Source organism: Piliocolobus tephrosceles, chromosome 4, assembly GCF_002776525.5.
Source record: "Piliocolobus tephrosceles isolate RC106 chromosome 4, ASM277652v3, whole genome shotgun sequence".
In the NCBI taxonomy this organism is placed as follows: domain Eukaryota; kingdom Metazoa; phylum Chordata; class Mammalia; order Primates; family Cercopithecidae; genus Piliocolobus; species Piliocolobus tephrosceles.
This window is the reverse complement of record NC_045437.1, coordinates 136978569-137004755: the sequence shown is the minus strand read 5'-3', so window position 1 is coordinate 137004755 and position 26187 is coordinate 136978569. Positions and strand designations below refer to the sequence as shown.

Here is a 26187-nt window from a genome sequence, read left to right as displayed (position 1 = left end):
AGGATGCTTGTGAAAATCCAAAGTAGAGGAAAGCACTTCTAAAACACAAAGTAATTGATGCGTATAAAATGCCACTGCTATTCCTGAGGGATTCCAAACCAATAACTCGAGAATGATGATTACTGATGAGGTGAATTATCTTTTCCTAATCGATACTTGGTCATATCCGCTCTATTATTTATACAAAAGTAAGGGTGAAAATATATGTTTACATATTTGTATAATGTATGATATGTTTGCCTATGAACATTCTTAGAATAGCATTCAAATCCTTGGAATAACATTTCGAATTCTACCAGAACCTATGTGCCCAGGCCTCTGCCAATTTCTTCAAACTTAACCCTTGGTACTTCCTTCATCTCTCCACTCCAGTCATTCTGTTTGTCTTTCATCTCCCCGAATACATCATGTTCTTTCTTATCATTGAGCCTTTATACATGTTTCCTCTGCCTGGGACTTCCTCTACCCATCTCTCTCCTCTTGCCTGCCAATCCCTACTCAGCCTTCCACACTCAAAGTAAATGTCATTCCCCACGGAAGCCTTCTCTGGCCTTTCTTGTTATACCTCATGGAAGCCTCTACTTATCTGCTCATGGTCTTCATCACATTTCTAATTCCTTTTGGTGGCATAGCCTAATGACTGGGAGGTATTGTACAGAATGGCATAGAGCTGGGAGGGTGCCATGGATCAGAATGCTGGCTCTGGAATCCTCAACACTGAATCCTGGCTTCACCACTTACTAGTCTGGGATTCCGGATAATTTATTTGAGCTCTTTGTTCCTTAATTCTCTTATCTGGTAAGTGGTGATCACCTTAACCATGCCAACCTCATAGGGTCATTGAGAGGATTAAATAACCTAAGAGTGTGCAAAAGTTCTAAGTACTAGGCCTGGCCCGTTGAAAGTTGGGTCTTAATCTCTCAGACTTAATGCTCTCTATGCCTGTGCTGTCAGATACCCTTGCCACTCTCCGTATGTGGCTATTGAAGTTGAATTTTAAACAAATTACAATTTAAAAGTCAGTTCCTCTGAATTTTAGTTGTACTATCTACATGTCAAGTGCTCGGTAGCCACATGTGGCTAGTGGCTGCCACATCAGGCAGCACAGATGTAGAACATTTCCATCACTGCAGAAAGTTCTACTTTAAAGTTCTCTTTGTACACTCTCCATCCTCACCTCCCTCAAACCTGTCTTCTCTGCTCTTGTGTGTAGAACTGCATCTTCTATCTCATAGCCAATCTTAACTCATCTCATTCATTACAGCTGTTAGTTGCCTATTGCTGCCGTAATAAATTACCACAAACAGTGACTTAAAACAACACAGATTTATCATCTCACAATTCTGTAGATCAGAAGTCTGACTTGAGTTTCACTGGACTAAAATCAAAGTGTTGGCAAGACCATATTTCTTCCTGGAGGCTCCAGAGTTGAATTTGTTGATTTGCCTTTTCTAGCTTCTTAAAGACCACCTATATTCCTTGCTCCCATGTTACAGAGTTTTCTCCATATTCAAAACCAGCAATGTTACATCTCTCTGACCCTTCTTGTATCATCACATCTTCTCGCTAACCACAGCCTTCCAGAGCCCATCTCCCATCTCTGACTGGGAGATTTCCTCCTTCAGGAATCAGCTACAGTAACCTGCCTTAACTTACAGCAGGTACCAAATAAGGGCACCGTATTTGGCTATGAACGTAGCCACTGGGAACGTATCCACTTTTCAGCAAACTTTTGGCATGCTGATTGTACACGAACACTCTTTCTGGGCTCAAAAACCCTTGAAAATAACACTTATCCAGAAATAGTCCAAATCTGAGTTCATTTTTGTTGTGCCCTGGTCTTCTGATTTCTGCTGCTAGAGAAGACATTTGCTAGATCACTTAGGTCTTCTAACCCTCAATTTTCACATCTGTAAAATGGGCACAGACCACGTCTACATTAGTACCTGATCACTGTTCAGTGAATGTTACCTGTGTTAGTGGTTATTAACAGCTATGGTAAATGTTGAAGAGGTAGCACATGGCTGAAATCTGGAGAACACTGAGGTGGCTTGTTTATTTATTTCAAGGTATTTAGTAGCTGCTGTTAAGAGTACTGCCTCTGGAAGGGACATCAAATATGTGACCACCTCCCCAAAGCCATCTTCCTTTCAGATTTATTTATTTATTTATTTGTTGAGACAGAGTCTTGCTCTGTTGCTCAGACGGGAGTGCAATGGCGTGGTCTCGGCTCACTGCAACCTCCACCTCCCGGATTCAAGCAATTCTCCTGCCTCAGCCTCCTGAGTAGTTGGGATTACAGGCACCTGCCACCACATCCAGCTAATTTTTGTATTTTGGGTAGAGACAGGGTTTCACCACGTTGGCCAGACTGGTCTCGAACTCCTGACCATGTGATCCACTCACCTCAGCCTCCCAAAGTGCTGGGATTACAGGCGTGAGCCACTGTGCCCAGGCTTTTTTTTTTTTCTTCCTTTCTTTTTTGAGGCAGGGTCTCACTCTGTCGCCCAGGCTGGAGTGCAGTGGTACGATCATAGCTCACTATAACCTCAAACTCCTGGTCTCAAGTGATCCTCCCACCTCGGCCTCCCAAAGTGCTGGGATTACAGGCATGAGCCACTGTTCCCAGCCCCTTTCTTTCAGATTCTGAGAACTGATGGTGTCACCCCCTGCCTTGAAAATGAAAACATAGATGTTGTAGCATTTTTGTGTAAGGCCGGAACAGGCAAACCTATTGCTCCTAGATAGAAAAATGTTGACTGTAGACCTGAGCTGTTCCTCAGAATCCTCAGAACAGCCTTTTGCCCTCAGGGGAAAAAAAATATTGCTATTTCCTGGATAGAACAAATTGTCATTTCTACATTGTATGTGAGTAGTTATGTGTTTGCCGTAATTAAAATATGGATGTTGAACTGTTTTCCCCAACTCTGGAGTAGTGGATTAGCTTAAAATATAGCCAGATTATTTTCTACACGTTAGTGGTCACTGGATATTTGGGGATATAGTGAGGGTGCAACAAGTAAGATAGAAGCCAGAGACTTCTACCCCATTTTTGCCATCATCCAGCTGTGTGGTCTTCAGCATATCTCATAGTCTCTCTGGGTCTCTAAAATAAATAAGAGACATTGGGCTGTACAAACCCTAATTCCTCTCAAATCTGACACCTTGGATATCAGTGCCATCTGCTGCATTTTTACCATCCTCTCCCTACTCACGTTGTTCTTCTCCTGGCTGGACTTTGGCTTCCTCTGTGAAAGTAGAGTTTCCATTGGGGCCTTCATCAATTGACAAACTGTCCTCTGGTGTGAAATTCCCCAGTTGTTACTCCCAGAACCAGAGGTCCCAGCCCTTTGAGTTGACCCTAACTATTGCCCAGAGACTGTTGGGAGACTTTTTATCTCTTCAAGACTTGCTCTTCAAGAACTTCTCAGAAGTGGAGGCACTGTAGCAAGATTAATGGTTCCCAAGCCTCAGCAAATAGAAGAATTACTGGGAGGCCTTATTTAAAATGCAGATTCCTGAGTCCCAGCCCCTGAGTACTCTGCTTCTGGAGAACACAGATGAAGCCTAGGAATCTGCACTTTCTTGAATCCTCCTCTCCAACCTGCAGATTTTCTGGTTGGTGCTCTAAAGGGTTTGATAAGAATCACTGGCAACTACCAAGGAAAGAAGATGGAAGTAAAAGAAATATAATATAATGTAATAAATATAATATACAAAAAAGAAACACTGACAGAATGACTAAGAGCTTGGGCTTTAGAGGCAGAGAGACCAGGATTTTAAGTCTCTGCTTTGGTCTTTACTAGGCTCATGACCTTGAACAAATTATTTAGCCTCCCTGAATGTCATTACATCATCTCTAAAAGGATGATAATACTCTTTTGCCTCCCAGGATCATTGTCAGGATTGAATAAGACTATGCCTGTTACCCCACTGCTTGTAGTAAGGGATTCAGAAAAGTAGCACCTGGCATGTAGTGGACATTCAGCCCACATTTGTTTGCCTGTTTGTAGTTTTAAACTCCCTTCTATAGGCCACAGGGATTTTATATCAGCATTGCATTTGGGCGAGTCAGGCTGTGTAAGCCTGTGGAATGGATAAATCAGCAAAGAGAAATAAGAGAGTACCTTAAAATCCAAGAGCAAATGATGTGTTTTAGTTTTCAGATCCCGGGGCTGTTTTTGAACTTACCTTCCAACGGCCAAATCCTTTCTTAGAATGTGGGCTTAAACATCCTTTGTTTATGGGGGATCTGCCTTTCGGAAAATCAATTCCTCACATCTGTGGCTTCAGGCTTTTTGCTCAATCAGCCTCCTAACAAAGTAATTTCTCTGATTTTCAAGGGTGACCTAGTTGTACTGGTTTCAGTGAGCATTACATGGCCTTACCTGATTGTGTATAATAAAAAGGAGCTGTTTTTTTCCAGATTTGGGGCCTCAGAGAAACTCTCCTGATCTTCAGGCCTATTTCCTGTTCACCCATGTGCCAATACACCCTGTAGGTGCCTGGATACAATTTGACATCCCACTGAAATGTGTGTGTTCTAAGCATCCATTCATCATAAAGTTTAGGGGCTTCAGATACCAGGATGGGTACTTGCTCTACTAAAAACGGGATCCTTAGGAAATCCCACTCAGGGATACCACTTCACTATAGGGTACTGATTTAGGGTCTCTATCTGAATAAAATATCTTGTCAAAATCCAGTCGCAAACTCTGATAAATGACTGCCCAGTGGAGAGGTTTGGGGAAAATTCTCTTACATTTTTCATCGGAGAACTGGTATTGTTGATTCAACCATCTTTTCCCATCACCATTGTTCCTATAGCAATTTTTAGACTGGGAGAAGGCACCTACTTCTCATTTCAATTTGATTTGAGTGGCCCTGCCCTGCCCCAAGTTTGTTATCCCCACTTCTGACCCTGTGTATAACTAGAATGAAAAGACTGGGCAGGAAACAAGACTAAAGGGACACAAAGTCCTGCTGATATCAAAAGTAATGTTCCAAAGTCCCAAAGAATTTATAGCTTCCCATTCCATATGCTTTTTGGAAGTTTTGCTTTAAATCCTTGTTACCCAGTTTTGACCATACTGAATCATGTTATAGCATCAGATATAGATGTAGCATCTCAGATACAGCCTCAACCCCACCACCTCTCTCCATTTCTACTGCTGAGCCCAGAGCCCAGGCCACCTTCCACACACCACGCAGTAGCCTCCTTACCAGTCACGAGTCTTGCTATGTTCTTGTCCCTCTACAAGGCTACTTTTCCACCACAAGAGCTAGGACAATAATTTTCAAATATATATCTGGTTATATGGCTCCTTTCCTTAAAACTCTTACCGCCTTCCTGTTGCCAGTAAATATACAGCATGGCCCTCAGAGCCCTCAATGCTTCTTCCCTGTGGCATCAGCTCTCGCTCCTCTTTCTCTAGCTCATTTCTCTGCAGTTACACTGGTATCTTTGCATTCCTTGAGCACAACCTCACACTTGCCTCAAGTCACTTGCATATGCTATTCCTTTACCTGGCATTTTCTATCACTATAGTTTCATGTACTGTGTGCCTCCTTGTCATTCAGGTCTCAGTCCAAGTGAAGCCACCTTGGAAAGGACATCTTTGACCAAGCATTTTTAAAGTCACTCTCACCCAGCACACAGTCACAGTTTCTTTTTTATTTGTACTTTTCATGGTGCTTATTCCTTCTGATATATTTTTGTTAGTTGATTGATCTAGATTGAGGTTGGCAAACTTCTACCTACTGGCCAAATTCATCCCACCACCTATTTTTGTACCGCCCATGAGCTAATGGTTACATTTACATTTTTTAATGATTGTAATAAATCAAAAGAAGACTATTTTGTGACATGTAAAAATTATGAGAGATTAAAATTTCAGTGTCCATAAAGTTTTTCTGGAACATAACTATGCTCATTTGTTTATATATTTTCTATATCTGCCTCTGCATGACAACAGAGATAAGTAGTGGCAACACAGACTGTATGATCCACAAAGCCAAAGATATCTACTCTCTGGCCCTTTAGGATAAAGTTTGTCAACCCCTGGTCTATATATGTATTTTCTTCATACTCCTGTACCTCCTAAATATTCTAAAATGCCAGCTCTCTAAAAGCAAGGACCATATTTGTATTTTTATGATATTCACAGTGCCTAGAATATACTGGCACAGAATAAGCACATATAAATAAAAGATTGTTTATTATATGACTGGGCAGTTTATCAAATGTTTCTGGGCAATCAGAGAGCACACTACGCTAGCCCATACTTCAAAAGATCTGCCAATAAGCAAGGGGGAAAAAATGCCTGCAAATTTAATAAAATAACACCTCAAGCAGAACTCAGATAAAGTTACACATACACTTATTAACTTCGAATCTTTTAAGTGTGTTAATTTAGATAATCCTAGGTGCTGTAACAGATAAACTCTGAAATCTCAGCTGTTTAATACAAAAGACGCTTTTGTTGTTGTTGTTCACTCAGTGACCACTTTTTTGGCTGAGGGTTCTGGCTAAGACTCAGGCTCATGGCCCCTCCACTGTCTACTTGGGTCTTTCTGGATTTCAACATCCAGCTAACAGATAGGAATGAAAGAAAATGGCAACTCTGCTGGAGATTTTTGGGGCATCAGCCTAGAAGAGATGCATATCACTTCTGTTGTATTCCATCAGCCAGAACCCAGTTACTTGGCTCAACCAGAGGTAAAACAAGCTGGGAAATGTCATTGCTGGCTAGGTAGCCACTTTCCACCAACATCTCTACACCATGGAAGCAAAATGAGAATGCCTGGGAGTCAGCTAATTATCTTGGCCACAATAGACAACTTAGTCTTTAAAAATTGATTCTAAAGGATCTTATTTTTTGAGGTGAGGGGCTGTGGTTTCAGAGGCAGCCTGGAGATACCAATTTCTGAATTTGATTTGATGACTGTGCAATGTAGATCAATTGAATTTTCAGTTCTATGATCATCTCCTTTTAAGACTTTATCCACTTAAAAAATCTGATCTATCATCTAGATTCATTTTTACATTCAAAGAATCTTTAGAGGTAGATGGAAAACAAGGAGATCAAAAATTATAACTGGCCCCAGGAGAAGCCTTCTCACTGTCAGAATTGTTTAAATCCTCTCCTGACTGGTGGGCCCCAATCTTTACCAACTACTAACTGATTTACTTTTAGATAGAATCAAAGTTCCTGCATATCCTCAGTAGAGAATCAAAGTGCTGTATAATAATCCAACCATTTCCCAAAGAAAGGAAAATGTGCTCTTATCTCCAAAGTGCAATGTCTCTTCAAAAATCTTTGCCAGCTTTCTTTTCATCAAACTGTGGAACCAGATTTCTCAGTCTACTAGCTTACATGAGGCATAGGCATGAGACTGAGCATCACTCAGCTCACTGACCCTGGCAATATTACGTTTTATCTCCCTACAAAAGAGTTAGAAATAAAATAGGTTTGTTTACAATTTATAACTATTCTACTAGCTTTTGATATGAAAGTACCTAGCATATAAGCCAAGTTATACAATTTTTTGGGGGGAGCCCAATTTAACAGTAGTGCTATGATTAATAAGTAGTGCTAGCTTTGAAGGACCACTATCCTTAAAATTTAAAATATCTTTCTAAGCCATACACATCTGTCTTACACTGATTCATCTTGCTTTTTTTCCTTATCTTGTATGAAAACCTTGGGATTTTACAGCAGTATTTCATAATTTTTGAACCACTTACCCTGAACATTCTACATGTAAAGAAGGGTTATATTGTCAAGTGAATTTCAAAATGCTCTATAATACATGCTTCTTTTGCACATAATATTCAATAGCAAATTGAAAACAGAAATGTCTTGTAGTATAGAAACCTGTTAACCTTCAACTAGGCATTACCCTAATGAATATCATTTTTTAGCTTACTGACAATATGAACCATGCACTATGCTAATTGTTTTACATGCTTTAACTAATATAGTTCTCACAGCAGCCCATGAGGCAGGTACTATTGTTATATCGACTCTACAGATCAGGGACTGAGAACTACAGAGGTCAGGTAACTTGCTCAAGCTGACAGTTGGTAATTACGAAAGCCTAGCTTTTAAACCAGGTCTGGCCTGAGGCCAGACACCAATATCTTGACCACTGGGCTCCCTCTTTTTAAAAATAATACATCTTAACACCCAGTGGCTTTTAGAGGAATTAGTTGCATGTCAAAGGAAGCAACTTCCTTTCTACTGATGGTTGTGCAGTTTGAGTAGGAATATTTAAACCTGTGGACTAATAGTGAAGAAGGAAGAAGAAAGAGAGGAAGGAAAGAAGGAAGGACAGGAGGGAGGAAGGGAGAAAGGATGGATGAGAGGGAAGAAAATGAACAAGAAGGAGAAAGGGAAAAGAAAACAAACAAACAAACAAAAACCTTAGCACCATCTATAGGGGGATAAATCATATTTGACAGATATTTTCCCAGGTTTGTATTGATTTTATTAAATAATATTACCTTTGAGGTCCACGAGACCTGGGTTCTATGTCCTGCCACTAATCTACTATATAACCTATTATTTTGTTAGATAATTTAATCTCCCTAAGCCTAGGTTTTCCCATCTGTAAAGCAGAGAAAAGAATCCTAAGCCTGCCTGCACTATTTGCATAGTGTAAAGATGTTATAAAAGTACTGTGGATATTTTAAAAACAAAACAATACCCAAAAAAGCAGAAAACTTTACATCATAATATACTACAAGAGTGCTTTTAAACATCTATTTTTCAGCCAGAAGGCTCCTTGTAAAAGGCAACTCTCGAGGGGAATCCCAATAGGTGAAATAGATAAAAAGCAGAGCTGACCATTGGAGCAAGGATGAGGAAGCCAGATCTCCCTCCTCTTCACTGCCCCTCACCACCTTCCATGAGTGGTGAAGGGCCCTACAAGTCTCTTACAGTTCCCTAGAACACGGTCCTTGCAAAAGTGAGGGAACTGAGACTGTCTTGAGCAAATCCTGTGATCTCTGGGCCTCTGCTCCTCCCTGTGAAAAAGGAAAAAGTTGGACAAAATAATTCTTCAGTCCCCTTCCAGTTCTGACATTCTAGAAACATGGGTTTCTGGTTCTTCTGTCATTAGAGAGCAATGTCTCCTTCCACACTGACTAACAGCATCCCTCACAGGGAACATCATACACATGCCTGCACTGAGGGTAAACCTCCATGCAGCATCCTCAGAGACATGCTCCCCGTCAGACCTCTGAACTGTCTCAGCATCGATAGGGTGCACCGTGTGCATGCTGGGTCACTGCTGTCTGGATGCATTCATTCTCTCTACAAACATTTCCTGAGCTGCTTCTCTGGGAAAAAGATGTGCTGGACTAAGACAGGAACCCTGGAACAAGTATATTTATTTCAGTCTTGTTCATGAGAAGCTCATAGCACCATGGAGAGATGGGGACAGACACACAAACAGCTAGACCCGGGGCTCTAATGGGAACGTACACAAGGCACTCAGGGTTGTTTGGCAGCTCACTGGCATGTGGCGGGCACGGCCCTAGAGTTGGTCTCCCTGGCTCAGATCCTGGCTCCACAGCTACCCCGTGGCCTTGGGAAATTTACTTCACTTTCCACATCTCACTTTCTGCATACTTAAATTGAAAAGATAATTAACTACCCACTTTGCAGGTTTTGTGAGGATGAAAGGATTTAAAACATAAAAAGCACTTTAAAAAGTCCCTGAAATGCAAGCATTCAATAAATGATAACTAATATGATTTCAAGTCCAGAGCCCAGTTCCTTCTTAGGAAGAACAGTATAGTGGCTAAACGCAGCCCCTGCAGAGAGATTGTCAGGGTTCTAGGACAAGCTCAACCACTTTGCAACTGCTTCACCTTGGGCAAATTAACATACTCCCACAAGCGAGGCGAAATGGCATGAAAACTGTTGAACACTTAGCCTCTGACATAGCAAGAGCATCATCAGTGCTGGCAATTATTGTTGTTAATGGCTGCAAGATTACAGGAAAAACTATTTCCAACTGAAGGAACTGGGAAGGACATCAAGGTGAAGGTGACATTTCAGCTGACCATTTGGCAAGCGCCTCAGTTTTTATGAGCCTGCACTGAGTTCTGGCTGTTGATAGACCTGTTCATCCTTCTGCGTTGCACTTCTAGTTCTCTTTCCTTTTTTCCTTTGTATATAGAGCCAGTAAAATGATCACAAAACAAAACACAATTGTCTAAAGCAAATAGAGTTTAGAGACAGAGATAAAGAGAGACAAGTATAGGAGGCATAGCTTTAGGGTGTGTGGGTGTGTGTGGGTATGTGTATTAGTCATATCATTCTGCTGTTTCCAAACCTTCAATGACCCCCTGTTGCCTAGAGGTGTAGTCTATACTGCTTAGCCTGGCCTTCAAAACCTCTGCTACCTATACCCAGATACCTACTGCCCTTTTGAGCTAACTCCATCTTCCACGCAGGACCCACAGAACTTAAACATCTGGTCAGATTCCTGTCTTCATATCTTGGCTCATATTCTCCCTAACCTGAAAGGTTTTGGTCCAGACTGTTCATCTCTCATGATCATAAGCCCTGATTCCTCCTGTTGCATTTTTCCCTGCATAAGATCCCACACTTGGCTTTTGCTTCTCTGAACTCCTTAGGCCCACTCACTTGTCACTTCTGCGGTCATGTCATGTCTTCCCATGGTAGACCAGAGGCGTTCTCAGAGTGAGGCCTATCTCTCAGATTTCTTTGCATCTCATCAACCCTGCCTCACAACAGGCAACACTAATGTTTTAGCTCAGAGCCTTACGCACAATAGCAATTCAATTAATGTTTCTTGAAAGACCTTGGAAAATGAATTAGTATAAATAACCTACTCAAATCTGAAAAATTAATATTGTCAACCATAATTTTTAGGCACTCCTCTATACTATCATAATAGTCTATACTTGGAGACAGAAGAAATTCTAAAAAATAAAGGATAAACAACCATCCTAGGAAGTTAAACCTAGATGGAAAAATACTGTTAACCTAAAAATAAAGTAAAATAATGTAATGTTTAAATTATATGATTCCAACTATAGCTCGGAATGAGCTCACTGAAGGGCAGGATTAGTAGACGTGGTGGAAAGAGGGGTTTGGCCCTGTGAACAACTGCAGGGAATTAAATCCCATGGTCCTGGCTTGCATTGTACAAAGCAGTCTGGCTGTGTAAACAGTTAAGCCCTTATCCCTCGGAGGGGGCAATTTCCAAACTGAACCAATTATTTTGGGGATTTTCCCTGGGGACAAAATTGGGGGCACCTGTGCTTCTTATTGTTTCTGTTTACCAATAAATAATAAAAGCATTATGCTTCTTATTGTTTCTGTTTACCAATATTTTAGCGCTCAGTGTGTCCAGTTCTTCATGAGCTCCTTACTTTCCTGTCTCTAGTATTGACTGGGTGACCAGAGCAGGCCAGTTCAGAGGAGGCTGGCCCACCTGACATCTCCACCCTCTTCTCATTAACAGATCGGTTACTGGAATGAAGATGATAAGTTTGTCCCTGCAGCCACCGATGCCCAAGCTGGGGGCGATAATTCAAGTGTTCAGAACAGAACATACATTGTCACAACAATCCTAGTGAGTACTCAGTCCTTCATCAAGGTTACCTGGGATTCAAGCTAGGCCAGCACAAGGGTTTTCCACCAGGACTGAAAGCTAGCCTTTCTTCTTGTCAAACTGTGTAATAGATAAAAGCAGCAAGTTGAAAAGGGAATGCCCTGAAAGTGAGAGGCTCTGAGTTTTCATTTTGTATCTCATAGTTTCACTCTCTCATCCTTTGCACCCTTGGGTAAGTTACTTACCTTCTCTTGAGCCAGCTTTCCCATAGTTAAAAACATGAGGGTGACACTAAATTGTTCTGGTTTTCATCCATCCTCCCTAAATAGAAGCTCTTTTCAAAGAAAGTCCAATACATAAAGTAGCTATAAGAGAAGATGCTGTAATTTTTGGTGACTGGTCATGAGAAACCTGGAGTCTGTTTAGGATCTATTTCCCCTTCAAGATGACCCCAGAGGTATTTCCAAAAAATACAAAATCTCATGGAACATAATTTGAAAAGCTGTACGCCATATCTCAGTGATGAAACATTCTTATTTTAACAAAGTTTACTTCCTTAACCCTAGAAGCTTGTAATGGGCTAAGGAGTGAAGACATTTAGGAAGTGGATTGAGGGGCTAGAGAGCCTTCCCCAGTGTTAACCAAATGTGATATTATACCATGACAATGTCCTCCCTACCCATAGGTGAACCCATAACCCACATTCTCCTATCTCCCCATTTCTCTTCCAGGAAGATCCTTATGTGATGCTCAAGAAGAACGCCAATCAGTTTGAGGGCAATGACCGTTACGAGGGCTACTGTGTAGAGCTGGCGGCAGAGATTGCCAAGCACGTGGGCTACTCCTACCGTCTGGAGATCGTCAGTGATGGAAAATACGGAGCCCGAGACCCTGACACGAAGGCCTGGAATGGCATGGTGGGAGAGCTGGTCTATGGAGTAAGTTCACCGCACGGCGGGAAATTAGAGGGCGGAGGCAGAGGGTTTGACAGGAAATCATTTGGTGGTTGGGTGGCCCTGCCCACAGATGTCTATGAAACCCTGTAATTGAGTGTTGTTGCTGCTGAACAGATGAGTCACCCAAAATCAAATTTCTTAAGACACTCTTTGTTCAGGTTACCGGTCCCAGCTTCCTCAATCCCACTCAGAGTCTTGTGAGTTTCAGTTTACTGTTGTCCAACACAGGGGACAGCATAGCTCCAAGATCAATTTTCTTGAGGCAGACTGCTGAGTAGCCTACAAAAAGTCACTTGTGGCTCTCTCAGTATCAGTTTATTCCCTGGTATTAGATGCATCTGGATCCAACCTAACTTTCTAGTTACTTGCCTCTCTAGTTTCCTGCCCTCTCATGAAATTTCCAATTCGTCAAATATCCCTCACTTACTCTGTTCCCTAGAGTGCTCCCTTCCATTCTCCACCCCTCAGATCCCACTCCTTCAAAACCTGTATCAAATAGTACTTTTTTCAGGGTGTTGTTTCTTTCTTCTCATAATAGGTATGAATGTCTCTTTTAATTGTTCTCACCTTCCCCTATAGAATTTAGTTGCTGAGGTTTTTTAATGGCTTACTCTGCCTTATATAATGGTTATCTGTGTGACAGGGGTAGATCTATTTTATCTTTATAATGCTCATCACACTTGAAATAACTCCATGCACAATTGCTATAAAATCTTCAATAAATTACAGCAGTCGTGAAAAGCTGCTGAATGCCCCACACTGTTTTAAGCATTTAGGGAATTATTGAGAAGCAAAAGATTTGATCTTTTGCTTAATACTTGATGAGGTAGAAAAGACCCCATCTTTTAACATTTTATGGGATAGAAAAGACAATGTGAGAAAGTAGTAAAAGGTAGTATAGAATAAGCAGTCTACATTGTATGGCTCAGCTAAGGGCTAAGTAGAGTTTGTCTAGCCCTCAGTGGGGATGTGAAACTTGAAAAATGTCCATATTTAAACAGACAGAGAGACCAGGCATGGCGGCTCATACCTGTAATCCCAGCACTTTGGGAGACGAAGGCAGGCGGATCACCTGAGGTCAGGAGTTTGAGACTAGCTTGGCAAACATGGTGAAACCCCATCTCTACTAAAAATACAAAAATTAACTGGGTGTGGTGGCAGGCACCTGTAATCCCAGCTACTTGGGAGACTGAGGTAGGAGATTCACTTGAACCCAGGAGGCAGAAGTTGCAGTGAGCCAAGACCATGCCATTGCACTCCAGCCTGGGTAACAAGAGCAAAACTCTCTCTCAAAAATAGTAATAATAAACAGATGAGAGAAAAGAAGCCCAGGAATTTTTTAAATATAAACAATAGGATGGTGGTGGAAATAAGTAAGGTGTAAGAGGAGAATGAGAAAACGCATGTTTTTTGTTGAGGACTTGGGTTGAAGAGTAGTCAGGGATACATTTGAGTAAAAAATAACAAGAGGAAGAGTGTGGATGATTCAGTAGGCATTGGGAGATCACGAAGGTATTTGAGTAGAGAGACAACAAGAGGCAATGGAAGAGGCCTCCAGCTGCCTTGTGCAGGGAAGGGACCAACATGGCTTCACTCACAGAAACTAAAGCATATGGCAAGCCCCAGGTCAATGTTAAGTGCTCATAAGGACAAGCAGCCACTGAGGAGGATGATAAATCTTCTTGTTTCATATCAGGGCAAGAGGAGCCATGATGGCCATGAGAGACATACAAAGGGAATTCAAAGAAGAAAAAGATGGAATAAAGGAAATCTTCCTCAGGGAGGTGGCTTTCGAGATGACATGTGAAGGTGGTTATTGAGTTGGGGAAAGGGATGTGCTTCTCCCCTTTCTTATTCCCTTTACCGCCTCTCACTTTGGGAAGCTCCATGGACAAAAGGTAGAGAACTGGATGGTACATGCTGCATCTAGAGGCTGGTTTCCATGGGAACTCCCAACAAGCTCTTAAGGTCATCCCCATGGCAACTGCTATGCACTTTTCACCTTCTCTAGCATTTATTTTCACCTTCACCTCATGTAATGTGGTTTGCTTGGTTAAAAGTCTGCAGTGTGGGCAGAACAATGCCAGGATCACCCCCAGTAGCCAACACAGCCAGTGGTGAGTCACTGGCACAGCAGGGCTCAGGCCAGCTGGAGTTACCTGTGGGTGCCTCAGCAGCCAGCCCTGCCCCAGTAGCCTCCTCTTTATCAGGCCTGTTCCTCTGCCAAGTAAAAAATGTGTTCTGGCTGGGTGTGGTGGCTCACGCCTGTAATCCCAGCACTTTGGGAGGCCACAAGGTCAGGCGGGAGGATCAGAAGGTCAGGAGATCGAGACCATCCTGGCTAACACAATGAAACCCCGTCTCTACTAAAAATACAAAAAATTAGCTGGACATGGTGGCAGGTGTCTGTAGTCCCAGCTACTCAGGAGGCTGAGGCAGGAGAATGGCGTGAACCTGGGAGGCAGAGCTTGCAGTGAGCTGAGATCGTGCCACTGCACTCCAGCCTGGGCGACAAAGCAAGACTCTGTCTCAAAAGAAAAAAAATAAAAAAAACTGTGTTCTGAAGACTCTGTGATGGCCCCAATCAGATGTTCAGCCTTTCTTTTTAGTTTGGCTTTCCTTTGCTGTTCCCTTGGGGAAGAACTGAGTGATTTGGAGAAGCATCTCTCAACCACCAACCACTAGAGATCAGGAAAAATTCATCTGAAAGCCTCCAAATTTATTCTTTCTGTGGCTTTCTAAATAACTAAGTCAATCAGGGTCTCTCTTATCTTCCTTTTGCTCCCTCTTGTTCTCGTCAACAATGATAGTAGTCACATTTCATCGTGTGGCGTGTGCCAGGTGCTATGCTGAATACTTTACTCACATTCTTTCATTTACTCTGCATATCGGCTCCATGAGGTGGGTAAGATTACTGTTTACATTTTATAGATGAGGACACTGAGGCCCTCTACGTTAGATAATTTGGCAAAGGAAACACAGCGAGTGAAAGCAGAGTCAGAACATGCAGCTCTGGCTTTTGTACTCCATGCTGGGACATACTGCCTCTGTAGAAATCACACCATCCAAATGCTAGGCGGTAAAGCCAATATTAACTGAGAGAACAGCAAATGTCTGCATTTGCAGATGCCATATGCTGCAAATGAAGTTTCTGCTCCTCACATGGTATATCTTGGTGCCTCCTTCACAGCTGTCTTTCCTGTCTGTCCTTTGTCTTGGTGAAGCAGAAAGGGAATGAGCTTTGCAGACAGACACCTGGATTTGAGTTCCAACTCTGCCAACTTGCTGGCCACATGACTTCTCTGGGGACACCCCTGTGAAACAAGGAGCATGAATTCTTCACCACAGGCTGTGATGGGGAATATTCATCTATGCAGTGCCTGGTCAGAGCAGATCTCCATTTCTGATAGTTTTATTCACTTTATGCTTTTTTCTACCACACGAAAACTATACGCTGTTTTCCCAGGATAGTTTCTAGACGTCACATATTTTGTTTTGGGATCTGCTAGGTCAGTGATTCTAGAGGTGTGGTCTCTGGACCAACAGCATTAGCATCACCTGGGAACCTATTAGAAATGTGGATTCTCACATCTCACCCCAGGCCCACTGAATCTAGAAACTCTGGCGTGTGTGTCTTTAAAAGCCCTCCTGGTGACTCTGCTACACACTCAAGTTTGAGAACCATTGTCGCAAGATGTCAGTTTAAGAAAGTAATTTTGAGTGCTCACACTTCACAGTACTCTCATGTATTTTGAATTATCTTGACCCTCACAAAACAAGACTGTGAAATTGGTAAAACAAGAATTATTATGCCTGTTTTTAAAATGAGGAAATTGACATCCAAAAAGACAACTGTTTCATTTGAGGCAACAGAATCAGCGAGTTGTAGAGAAGAGCAGTCCGGTCTGAAATCCGCTGTGACCTCCACTACCCAGTGAAGCTCCAGTGAGAACCTCAGTTATTGGTGGTGGAAATCAACTTCTGAGGCCTCTCAGTCGATATTAACCAAGCTAAAATACTACTGCTTTGCACGAACAACCTTCCCTCCCTAGATATGAGTTTCTTATCTGTAAAATGAAGTAGTTGAACTTACCATCTCCCAATATGTGTGTATCCTGCATACATGGGTACCTCTTGATACTTAGGAAGATGAATGACCCATGGCCAAATAGTTCTGGAAATGCTACATTCTACTTACCGCTCTTGGAAATTCTCAGTGCATCGTAGTCATGTAAACGTTCTGGGAAGTCCTGCCCCAAACATGTTTATTTTTATGTTATTTTCATGTTATTAACCATCCTTCTAGAAATAATGTTCTATTGAACACATTTTTGAACTACAAAATGAACTAAGCTTTAGGACAATATGGAACAGGCCAAGTGCGGTGACTCACACCTGTAATCCCAGCACTTTGGGAGGCCAAGGCGGGCAGATCACTTGAGGCCAGGAGTTTGAGACCAGCCTGGCCAACATGGCAAAACCTCTACTAAAAATACAAAAGAATTAACTGGGCATCATGGCACATCCCTGTAATCCCAGCTACTCAGAAGGCTGAGGCATGAGCATTGCTTGAACCCAGGAGACAGAGGTTGCAGAGCCAAGATCACACCACTGCACTCCAGCCTGGGCATCAAGGCAAGACCCTGTCCCCAAAAAAAGGCAATATGGATCAATGATTTCCAGTCTATGATCTCTTATTAAATCACATTAGGAAGCATCCAACAAATCCTTGCAATATCATTTATCCCTTTCGGAGCTGGTCGTCATTCACCTCCCTTCTGGATAAGCTGTGGTCAATTCCTCCAAGTCGTTTCCATTAGTTTTCTCCCCCATTCTTTTTCTGTTGGTTTACAAACAAAAAAGTAAATACCTTCTCCCTTACAGTGTCTTGTGTTTGTAAAAATTATCAAGATTTATGCAGTGGGTATTAGGGGAAAAAACAGAATTACTGTGAAATTTACACCGGACTTCAAGTTGATTAATGGAAAGTTCCTTTCTACAAGTGAGAACTTAATTCATCCTGAAACCAGGATTTCTATTCCACTTAAAGCACTTTCTCAATAATCCCAGACAATGAAAGTAACCAGAGGAAATCTCTAAGCAACAGCCAGCTTGTGAGTGGGCAGGGCCCTGATCTGCACAGTATCTGTCACCAGCTTCACATCTGGACTGTTGTATAGCATAAGAGAAAGACATTTGCCTTGAACAGACCTGCATAGCATGTCTCTCATCTCAGAAATGAATGCCATGGCATCTGTCCTTGGAAATCCTCTTAGGTTTCCAGGATCTCTTGATCTCAGGCCAACAGGAGCAGTGGATTTCTATTGAGTAGATGCCAGTGCTTCTGCCATTGGAGAGAGGTAGGAAAGACAGGAGAGCAAGGCATGGTTGGTGATTGCATGTGCTGGGTGCCTAAGGATGAATATTTCTTTCTGTTTGTTTGTTTTAGTGTTTTGTTTTGTTTTTTTTACAAAAGAAAAGGTTTAATTGGACTTATAGTTCTACATGTCTGTGGAAGCCTTGCAATCATAGTGAAAGGCAAGGAAGAGCAAGTCACATCTTATGTGGATGGCAGCAGGCAAAGAGAGAGCTTGTGCAGGAAAATTCTCCCTTATAATAAACATCAGATCTCGTGAGACTTACTATCACGAGAACAGCTTGGGAAAGACCTGCCCCAATGATTCAATTACCTCCCACTGGGTCCCTCCCACATGATATGGGACACAGCAAACCATATCATTCTGCTCCTGGCCCCTCCCAAATCTCATGTCCTCACATTTCAAAACCAATCATACCTTCCCAACAGTCCCCCAAAGGCTTAACTCATTTCAGCATTAATTCAAAAGTCTACAGTCCAAAGTCTCATCTAAGATAAGGTAAGTCCCTTCCACCTATGAGCCTGTAAAATCAAAAGCAAGTTAGTTGGCCAGGCACAATGGTTCACACCTACAATCCCAGCACTTTGGGAGGCCGAGGTGACCGCATCACTTTAGGTCAGGAGTCCAAGACCAGCCTGGCCATCATGGTGAAACCTCATCTCTGCTAAAAATACAGAAATTATCCAGGCATGGTGGTACAAGCCTGTGGCCCCAGCTACTCGGAGACTGAGGCAGGAGAATTGCTTGAACCCGGGAGGCAGAAGTTGCAGTGAGCCATGATGGTGCCACTGCACTCCAGCCTGGGCAACAGAGTGAGACTCTGTCTAAAAAAAATAATAAGTAAATAAATAAAATAAAATCTGAAAAAAAAAGCAAGTTAGTTACTTTCTAGATACAATGGGGGTATAGGCATTGGATAAATACAGCCATTCTAAATGGGAAACATTGGCCAAACCAAAGGGTTTACAGGCCCCATACCAGTCTGAAATCCAGTGGGACAGTCAAATCTTAAAGCTCCAAAATGATCTCTTTTGACTCCACATCTCACATCCAGGTCACGCTGATGCAAGGGGTGGGTTCCCATGGTCTTGGGCAGCTATGCCCCTGTGGCTTTACAGGGTACAGCCTCCCTCCTGGCTGCTTTCATAGGCTAGTGTTGAGTGTCTGTGGCTTTTCCAGGCTCACAGAGCAAGTTGTCAGTGGATCTACTATTCTGGGATCTGGAGTATAGTGGCCCTCTTCTCACAGCTCCACTAAGGAGGTGCCGAAGTAGGGACACTCTGTGGGGGCTTTAACCCCACATTTCTCTTCTGCACTGCCCTAGCAGAGGTTCTCCATGAGGGCCCCACCCCTGCAGCAGACTTTTGCCTGGGCATCCAGGTGTTTCCATACATCTTCTGAGATCTAGGCAGAGGTTACCAAACCACAATTCATGACTTCTGTGTGCCCGCAGGCTCAATGCCACATGGAAGCTGCCAAGGCTTGGGGCTACCACCTGCTGAAGTAACAACCCAAGCTGTACCTTGGCACCTTTTAGTCATGGATGGAGTGGCTGGGACACAGGGCACCAAGTCCTTAGACTGCACACAGCACAGGGTCCCTGGGCCTCGCCCACAAAACAATTTTCTCCTAAGTCTTTGGGCCTGTGGTGGGAGAGGCTGCTGTGAAGACCTCTGACATACTCTGGAGACATTTTCCCCATTGTCTTGGGGATTAACATTTGGCTCCTCGTTACTTATGCAAATTTCTTCAGCTGCTTTAATTTCTCCTCAGAAAATGGGTTTTTCTTTTCTATCACATTGTCAGGCTGCAAATTTTCCAAATTTTTATGCTCAGCTTCCTGTATAAAACTGGGTGCCTTTAACAACACCCAAGTTACCTCTTGAATACTTTGCTGCTTAGAAATTTGTTCCACCAGAATCCTAAATCATCTCTCTGAAGTTCAAAGTTCTACAAATCTCTAGGGAAGGGGCAAAATGCTGCCAGTCTCTTTGCTAAAACATAGCAAGCGTCACCTTTGCTCCAGCTCCCAACAAGTTCTTCCTCTCCCTCTGAGACCACCTCAGCCTAGACTTTATTGTCCTTATTGCTATCAGCATTTTGGGCAAAGCCATTCAACAAGTCTTTAGGAAGTTCCAAACTTTCCCACATTTTCCTGTCTTCTTCTGAGCCCTCCAAACTGTTCCAGCCTTTGGAGTTTGGATGAATATTTCTTGCAACCTTTTTATGTTTATCTGCATGCTGGATTTGAAATTTTAAAACTGTATTATATATGTATTTCTTAGACTTCTTCCTGAAGAAGAAAATAACTGCAATACTACTTTACCTTTTCATCACAGGCTGTTATTCCCATGGTTCCCTCCTCCTGGAATGCTGTTCCATGCCAGAGCAACCTGTCAAAATCCTACCCCTCTTTCAATGCCTACTTTATATGCCACCTCTTCCAAGATGCAGTCCCTTATCTCCACAGCCAGAATGAATCCCTCCCTGGTCTCTGGTAGTACTCTGTATATCTTGGATAACACATACCCTTTCCACCTTGTAGACTGGAAAATTGTTTGCATGTTTCTATGTCTCCTACTAATTTGTAATTTCCTGAGGGTGAGGACCATAGTCTACCTACAACTTTCAGTCTGGAGATGGCACATAGTAAGTGTTCAATAAATGTCTATTTAGTTAAATTTGCCTTTAGTCAGGACTGTCTTCGTTGCAGGAAGAAGAAACCCAATTCAAACTGGCTTAGGCAAACTGAAGTATTGGCTCATGTTCTTGGATTCCTCTGTGTCAATACAGAGGGATGTATTGACACAAGTTCCTAGGGAATCCAGGGTAAGCCCTGAATTTATAGTGGCCCAAATTATGACATCAGAGGTCATCCTCTGAATCTCTCAGGACTAGTTCTCAGTAAACCCATTTGAATCCTATGTCATCTCTGAATGGATGATTCTGGCCAGGGGAGTGGGGTACATGGATTGGCTGGGACCTGGGTCACCTGCTTCCCCATGTAGCCAGAGGGATCAGCCTCATTCCAACCTGTAGGACCGAGAGTGGGGCAAGAATGGTTCCCCTGCCAGAGAAAGTAGGGGGAGCGGCTGAGCGAGCAAAAACAGCAGGTATCACAACACCTTCCTTCTTGTAGTATGAGGAAGATGCCTCTAACATTCAGAACTGTCAAATAATTAGAAAATTTCTTGTAAGATATTGAGCTGACCATCCATTCATCAAAAATATTTTATAGAGTAGGAGGGGTTGGACTTCAAAGATTCCTTCCCACTCGCATATCCTTTAAGACACAAAAGAATAGTCACAATAAGAAGACAAACGAGAGAATGAAAAGGGCTGCTGAGCTCACCTGCATTTTTTTTTTTTTTTTTTTTTTCAGAGAGCAGATGTGGCTGTGGCTCCCTTAACTATCACTTTGGTCCGGGAAGAAGTTATAGATTTCTCCAAACCATTTATGAGTTTGGGGATCTCCATCATGATTAAAAAACCACAGAAATCCAAGCCGGGCGTCTTCTCCTTCCTTGATCCTTTGGCTTATGAGATTTGGATGTGCATTGTTTTTGCCTACATTGGAGTGAGTGTCGTCCTCTTCCTGGTCAGCCGCTTCAGTCCCTATGAATGGCACAGTGAAGAGTTTGAGGAAGGACGGGACCAGACAACCAGTGACCAGTCCAATGAGTTTGGGATATTCAACAGTTTGTGGTTCTCTCTGGGAGCCTTCATGCAGCAAGGATGTGACATTTCTCCCAGGTCAGTCAGCTCTTCTCAATCCCTTTGCCTAATGCTATGGTTTTGTTTTTGTTTGTTTGTTTTTGTTGGTTTGTTTTTTTAAAAAAAAAATACTGGAAAGTAAAGAGATGAATTATTTCAGACTCCACTGAAATAATTATTCAACTATTCTTTACAGTCAACTGTCCATTGCATGCTGTGGATTATCTGGATCATCCTGTGGCTGGGCAATCTCTGTCTGCTGTATGGTTGATGTGCTCTGTCAAGGTTAATAGGCATAATTATGACTGATGCATTGTAGCTGAAAGGTACAGAGGAAAGAAGGGAGCAATGTGTGGTACAACTAACACTTATGAAGCATCTACCAAATGCCAAGCAAGGTTCCTAGTTCTGTGCATGCCTTATCTCATTGAGTCCTTACAGGAACATAAGGTGGTACTCCCATCGTGTCTCTTTTTACAAATGAGGAACCACAGAAATGTTGACTATCTTGCCAGTGTTATACAGTTAGCAGGCAAGTGAGCTGAGATTCAGAACGCTGTCCTTTACTACTTCTGCATGGTGGGAAGAGCACTGGACTATGAGTAAGTTCTAGCACTGGTTCTAGCACACGGGTCTTTTATGGGGCCCTCAGAAAGTCACCTCACCCTAGTAGATGTTGGCATCTTCATCTTCACAAGAAAAAGATTCCCCTTTTCTTTGGTTCTGAGTAAGACTCTGGAAATAATCTAGTTCCGGTGATGATGTAAATTTGTTTCTTGTGATTAAAAAATGGAATTTCAGGCCAGGCATGGTGGCTCATGCCTGTAATCCCAGCACTTTGGGAGGCCAAGGCAGGTGGATCACTTGAGATCAGGAGTTTGAGACCAGTCTGGCCAACATGGTGAAACCCTGTCTCTACTAAAAATACAAAATATAAAAAATAAATAAAAGTAAAATTAGCCGGGTGTGGTGGCAGGTGCCTGTAATCCCAGCTACTTTAGGAGGTTGAGGTGAGAGGATCACCTGCACCTGGGAGGCAGAGGTTGCAGTAAGCCAAGATCGTGCCACTGCACTCCAGCCTGGGTGACAGAGTGAAACTCCGTCTTAAAAAAAAAAAAAAGAAAAAGAAAACGGAATTTCTCAGTGGTGCCTCCGATATCACATTGAAAACACTCAAGTAACCAAATCAGTGGGATTTTAGCTCCCAATATGGAATTAGAATAGTGACTGAAGCTAAGAAAAGAGAAAGGGTGGACAGGAGAGAGTGGGGGAAAGGTAGAAAAGCTGCCAGGCTAGACCAAGTCCCACATTTACTGACCTCCTGTTCTTTTGACTACATTCTGGATGTGCATGCCACAATACCCCACCAATCTGCCTGATAAATAAGCACTGACTCTGTTTCCTTTTACAGTTGCTCAATGTCTATGAACTCTTTTTCCAGTAGGCACTCTCTTAGATTACCAAATTTCAAAAGCCTACAGGGAGTCGTGGCTCAGAATTTGGCCTCCCTGGATAGATCTGGAGGCATAAGTGCATAATATCAAGGTCTCACAGACATGTCCTGGAGGCATCTTTACCACCCATCTACGTTTTGCATTTCAGTGTCAATGAGGACCAATATTCCTAAGCAGCAATGGAGTAAATTCTTTCTAACAAGCTTCCCTCAGGACTTATTTTGCCTGCTGTATAACTTAGAAAGTCTCATCGTTCATTATAATCTTGTTTTTCTTTAAATAAGAAGACAGTGGGGGGTGGGGGGGCGCGTGGGAGAGGAGGTGTGAGACTGGCTGCTTGGCCAATACTGGCAAACACATGGTGAAGAGTAGAGAGAACCAAGCAGGGGAAGGGCTTGCTTAAAAATAAATCAGGCCCGTGGATAAACAGTGGGAAGAAACAATTCCTAACTAGTCAGTATAATATACGGCCATCACAACATACAGGTGTCAGAAAAGACCCACGAACTTGTTTTTTCTCCTTTATTTCCTTCATCAGTGAGCATCTCATCTTTTCATAGCACCTTTATGCTGTGATCTCAGGGTGTGTTTTCTTTCTCCCCACTATTCCTCCAGGGGTTTCTATCTTGTGATCCATAAACTGAATCTTCTGTCAGACATGTTTTTGTTTAATCTGTGCAGAATTTGGCAATGGTTGTCCAAAACTGAGTGGTAGCTGTCCTCTTGAACAGGTCCACGCTTTCAAGGTGCACCCCAGCTCCAACCTGACCTTCTTTGTTCCTGTGTTATTCAGCTGGTCCCAGAGGGTGTTTGAGTTTGTGACCTCTGGCTGCAAGAGGATTTTCAGACTATGCTTTCTGGACTTTTGAGGGTTCCAGTAGTGTATCTTAGGAGTTGACATGGAGTGAAGAGGAAACTGAACAACATACCCAGCCTCCCTCCTCCCTGATTTTAATAAAACAACTCCACTCTATGCCTCTTTTTCATTAATAAAATGGAAATAACAGTTCCTACCTCAAATGTCGTTGGAAAGTTTAAAAGTATGTATAGAACCTGTAACACGGTAGCCAGCCTTCACACAGGAAGTGCTACAACTGGATGCTTTTTTTTTCTTATGTTATTGATTTTTTTAATTGGATGTTGTCTAAACTTCACTGGAAGAAACAATGCCACCACAGCTCACACTGATTTGAAAGCCTAATACCTTCTTCTCGAGAAGTCCATTAACAAAGCAGAAATAGCCAGTGGTTTACTCCAGAGACCAGCAATATCTGGATTCCTAAGGCTTCTTCTCATAGGAACTGGGAGGAAGGGTTGTTGACTTTGGCTGAAAGGTCGGACAGACACAAGGGTGAACTGCCAGAGTAAGTTAGAACTTTGATCCACTTGAGATGGACTTTTTTTTAATCAAGCCAACCTTGGTTAATCCCAGAGTTTAGGAGCCTATAAAATCTCCCTTGAGAGTGAGAATGTATCAAAATGTTTCTTGGAAATATATGTAGAAGAGAAGAGACGTGTACTTCATCTTACCTTGAATCAGACAAAAGGACAAGGTTGCTAAGACAGTGATCAAAGTTATAGACTAAGCAGACAATGAAAAACATCAATAGAAACTTTTGTTGTCATTGTTGTTTATATATTTCCTGATGAAGTCAGTAAGTTTCATGACCTTCTGATATGCACAGTGCTATGTTAGACACCCTGGGTGCTACAGTAGAAGGGGCTTTTAAAGCTGGCATTCATCCAACATCCTTTCAAATGAGCTTCAATTAACTGATCTTGCTGCTTATTTAAAGAAAATGTCATAAACCCTTACTAATTTAGAATGTGTGGAAATCAATTTCATCTGAATTGCATGTATCTGCACTTAGCCACAAGTAGCTTTAACTCTTTCTAATCTCTTCAAACTTGATGTTAATGTCTAGTAACCAAAAACCAACAAAATGTGACCAAGTGTAATTATCTGCAAATAACATCAAAACCTGACCACAGTAATACGGTAAAGATAAAGATAACCCAGTAAAGAGGGTTATCTTTCTCATATGTAAGAAAGTGGTAGCAGGTAGTGGCTTGTGGTGAAATCCAGATTGGCCATTCTGCAACTATCTTGGCCTTTTCTTCTTGTTCATAAGATGGCGGTTCCCAAATATTGTGTCCATGTTCAAACAGCATGAAGGAAAAAAAGTGTTGCCTTCTATTTCTGTCTTTTTGGATCAGAAGAACAAAAGCTTAACAAAATACTCTCCAACCCACACAGATGTCTGCTTCTTTCTCATTGGTCAGGACAGTGGCCATGATTATTTCTAGTGGCAAGAGAGGCTGAGAAGGCAAGAATTTAGGTTTCCCAGCCTCTAGAGTAGGCAGGGTAGGAATCGATATTGGGGGAATCAACTGACAATATTGGCCACTGTGCCGAAAGTCAATGTTTTCTGCACTGGAATCCAGAATTAGCACAGTCAATGGTGTATGCCAGCGAATGCTAGTGAAATGCTTTAAAGACTCCTCCACCCACCCTTTGAAATGTATATTCAATAAATTGGTTTATATAACCCATTTTAACAGTGAAAGTTAAAAACCACTTCAACTATGATCACAGATTACAATTTTTTTAATTAAGTTGATGGTGAGATTAAAAAGGGACCCATGAATTCACTTTTAGGCCTGCTTCTTTCTTGTTCAAAAATAAAGATAAAAAAAAAAAAAAAAAACTTTTTTAAAACTCAGTCACCCAGGCTGGAGTATAGTGGTACAATCTCAGCTCACTGCATAACTTGACATCATAGCTTGACCTTCTGGGCTCAAGCTCTCCTCCCACCTCAACCTCGTGAGTAGCTGGGACTACAGGCACAAGCCTCCACACCCAGCTAATTTTTGTATTTTTTATATAGATGTGGTTTCCCTATGCTGCCCAGGCTGGTCTTGAACTCCTGAACCCAAGTGATCTGCCTACCTCAGCCTCCTGAAGTGCTGGGATTACAGGCATGAGCCACTGTGCCCAGCCCAAAGACCTATTTTTAATAGATATTTTAGATTTTGAGGAGTATGTTAAAGAAGGAATAAAAATCATCACAGACAAAATTTATCTTTAGCTCC

At 42.3% G+C, this 26187-nt stretch overlaps 1 protein-coding gene across 1 annotated transcript in view; it reads left to right on the top strand.

Moving 5' to 3' along the window:
- GRIA1 (glutamate ionotropic receptor AMPA type subunit 1) overlaps window positions 1-26187 on the top strand; it is a 332303-nt gene that overhangs the window by 203884 nt on the left and 102232 nt on the right. Inside the window, exons 9-11 of the mRNA XM_023227071.2 lie at window positions 11503-11613; window positions 12324-12530; window positions 21309-21679. Coding sequence (XP_023082839.1) covers window positions 11503-11613; window positions 12324-12530; window positions 21309-21679 — 689 coding nt within the window. The remainder of the gene's footprint in view (window positions 1-11502; window positions 11614-12323; window positions 12531-21308; window positions 21680-26187) is intronic.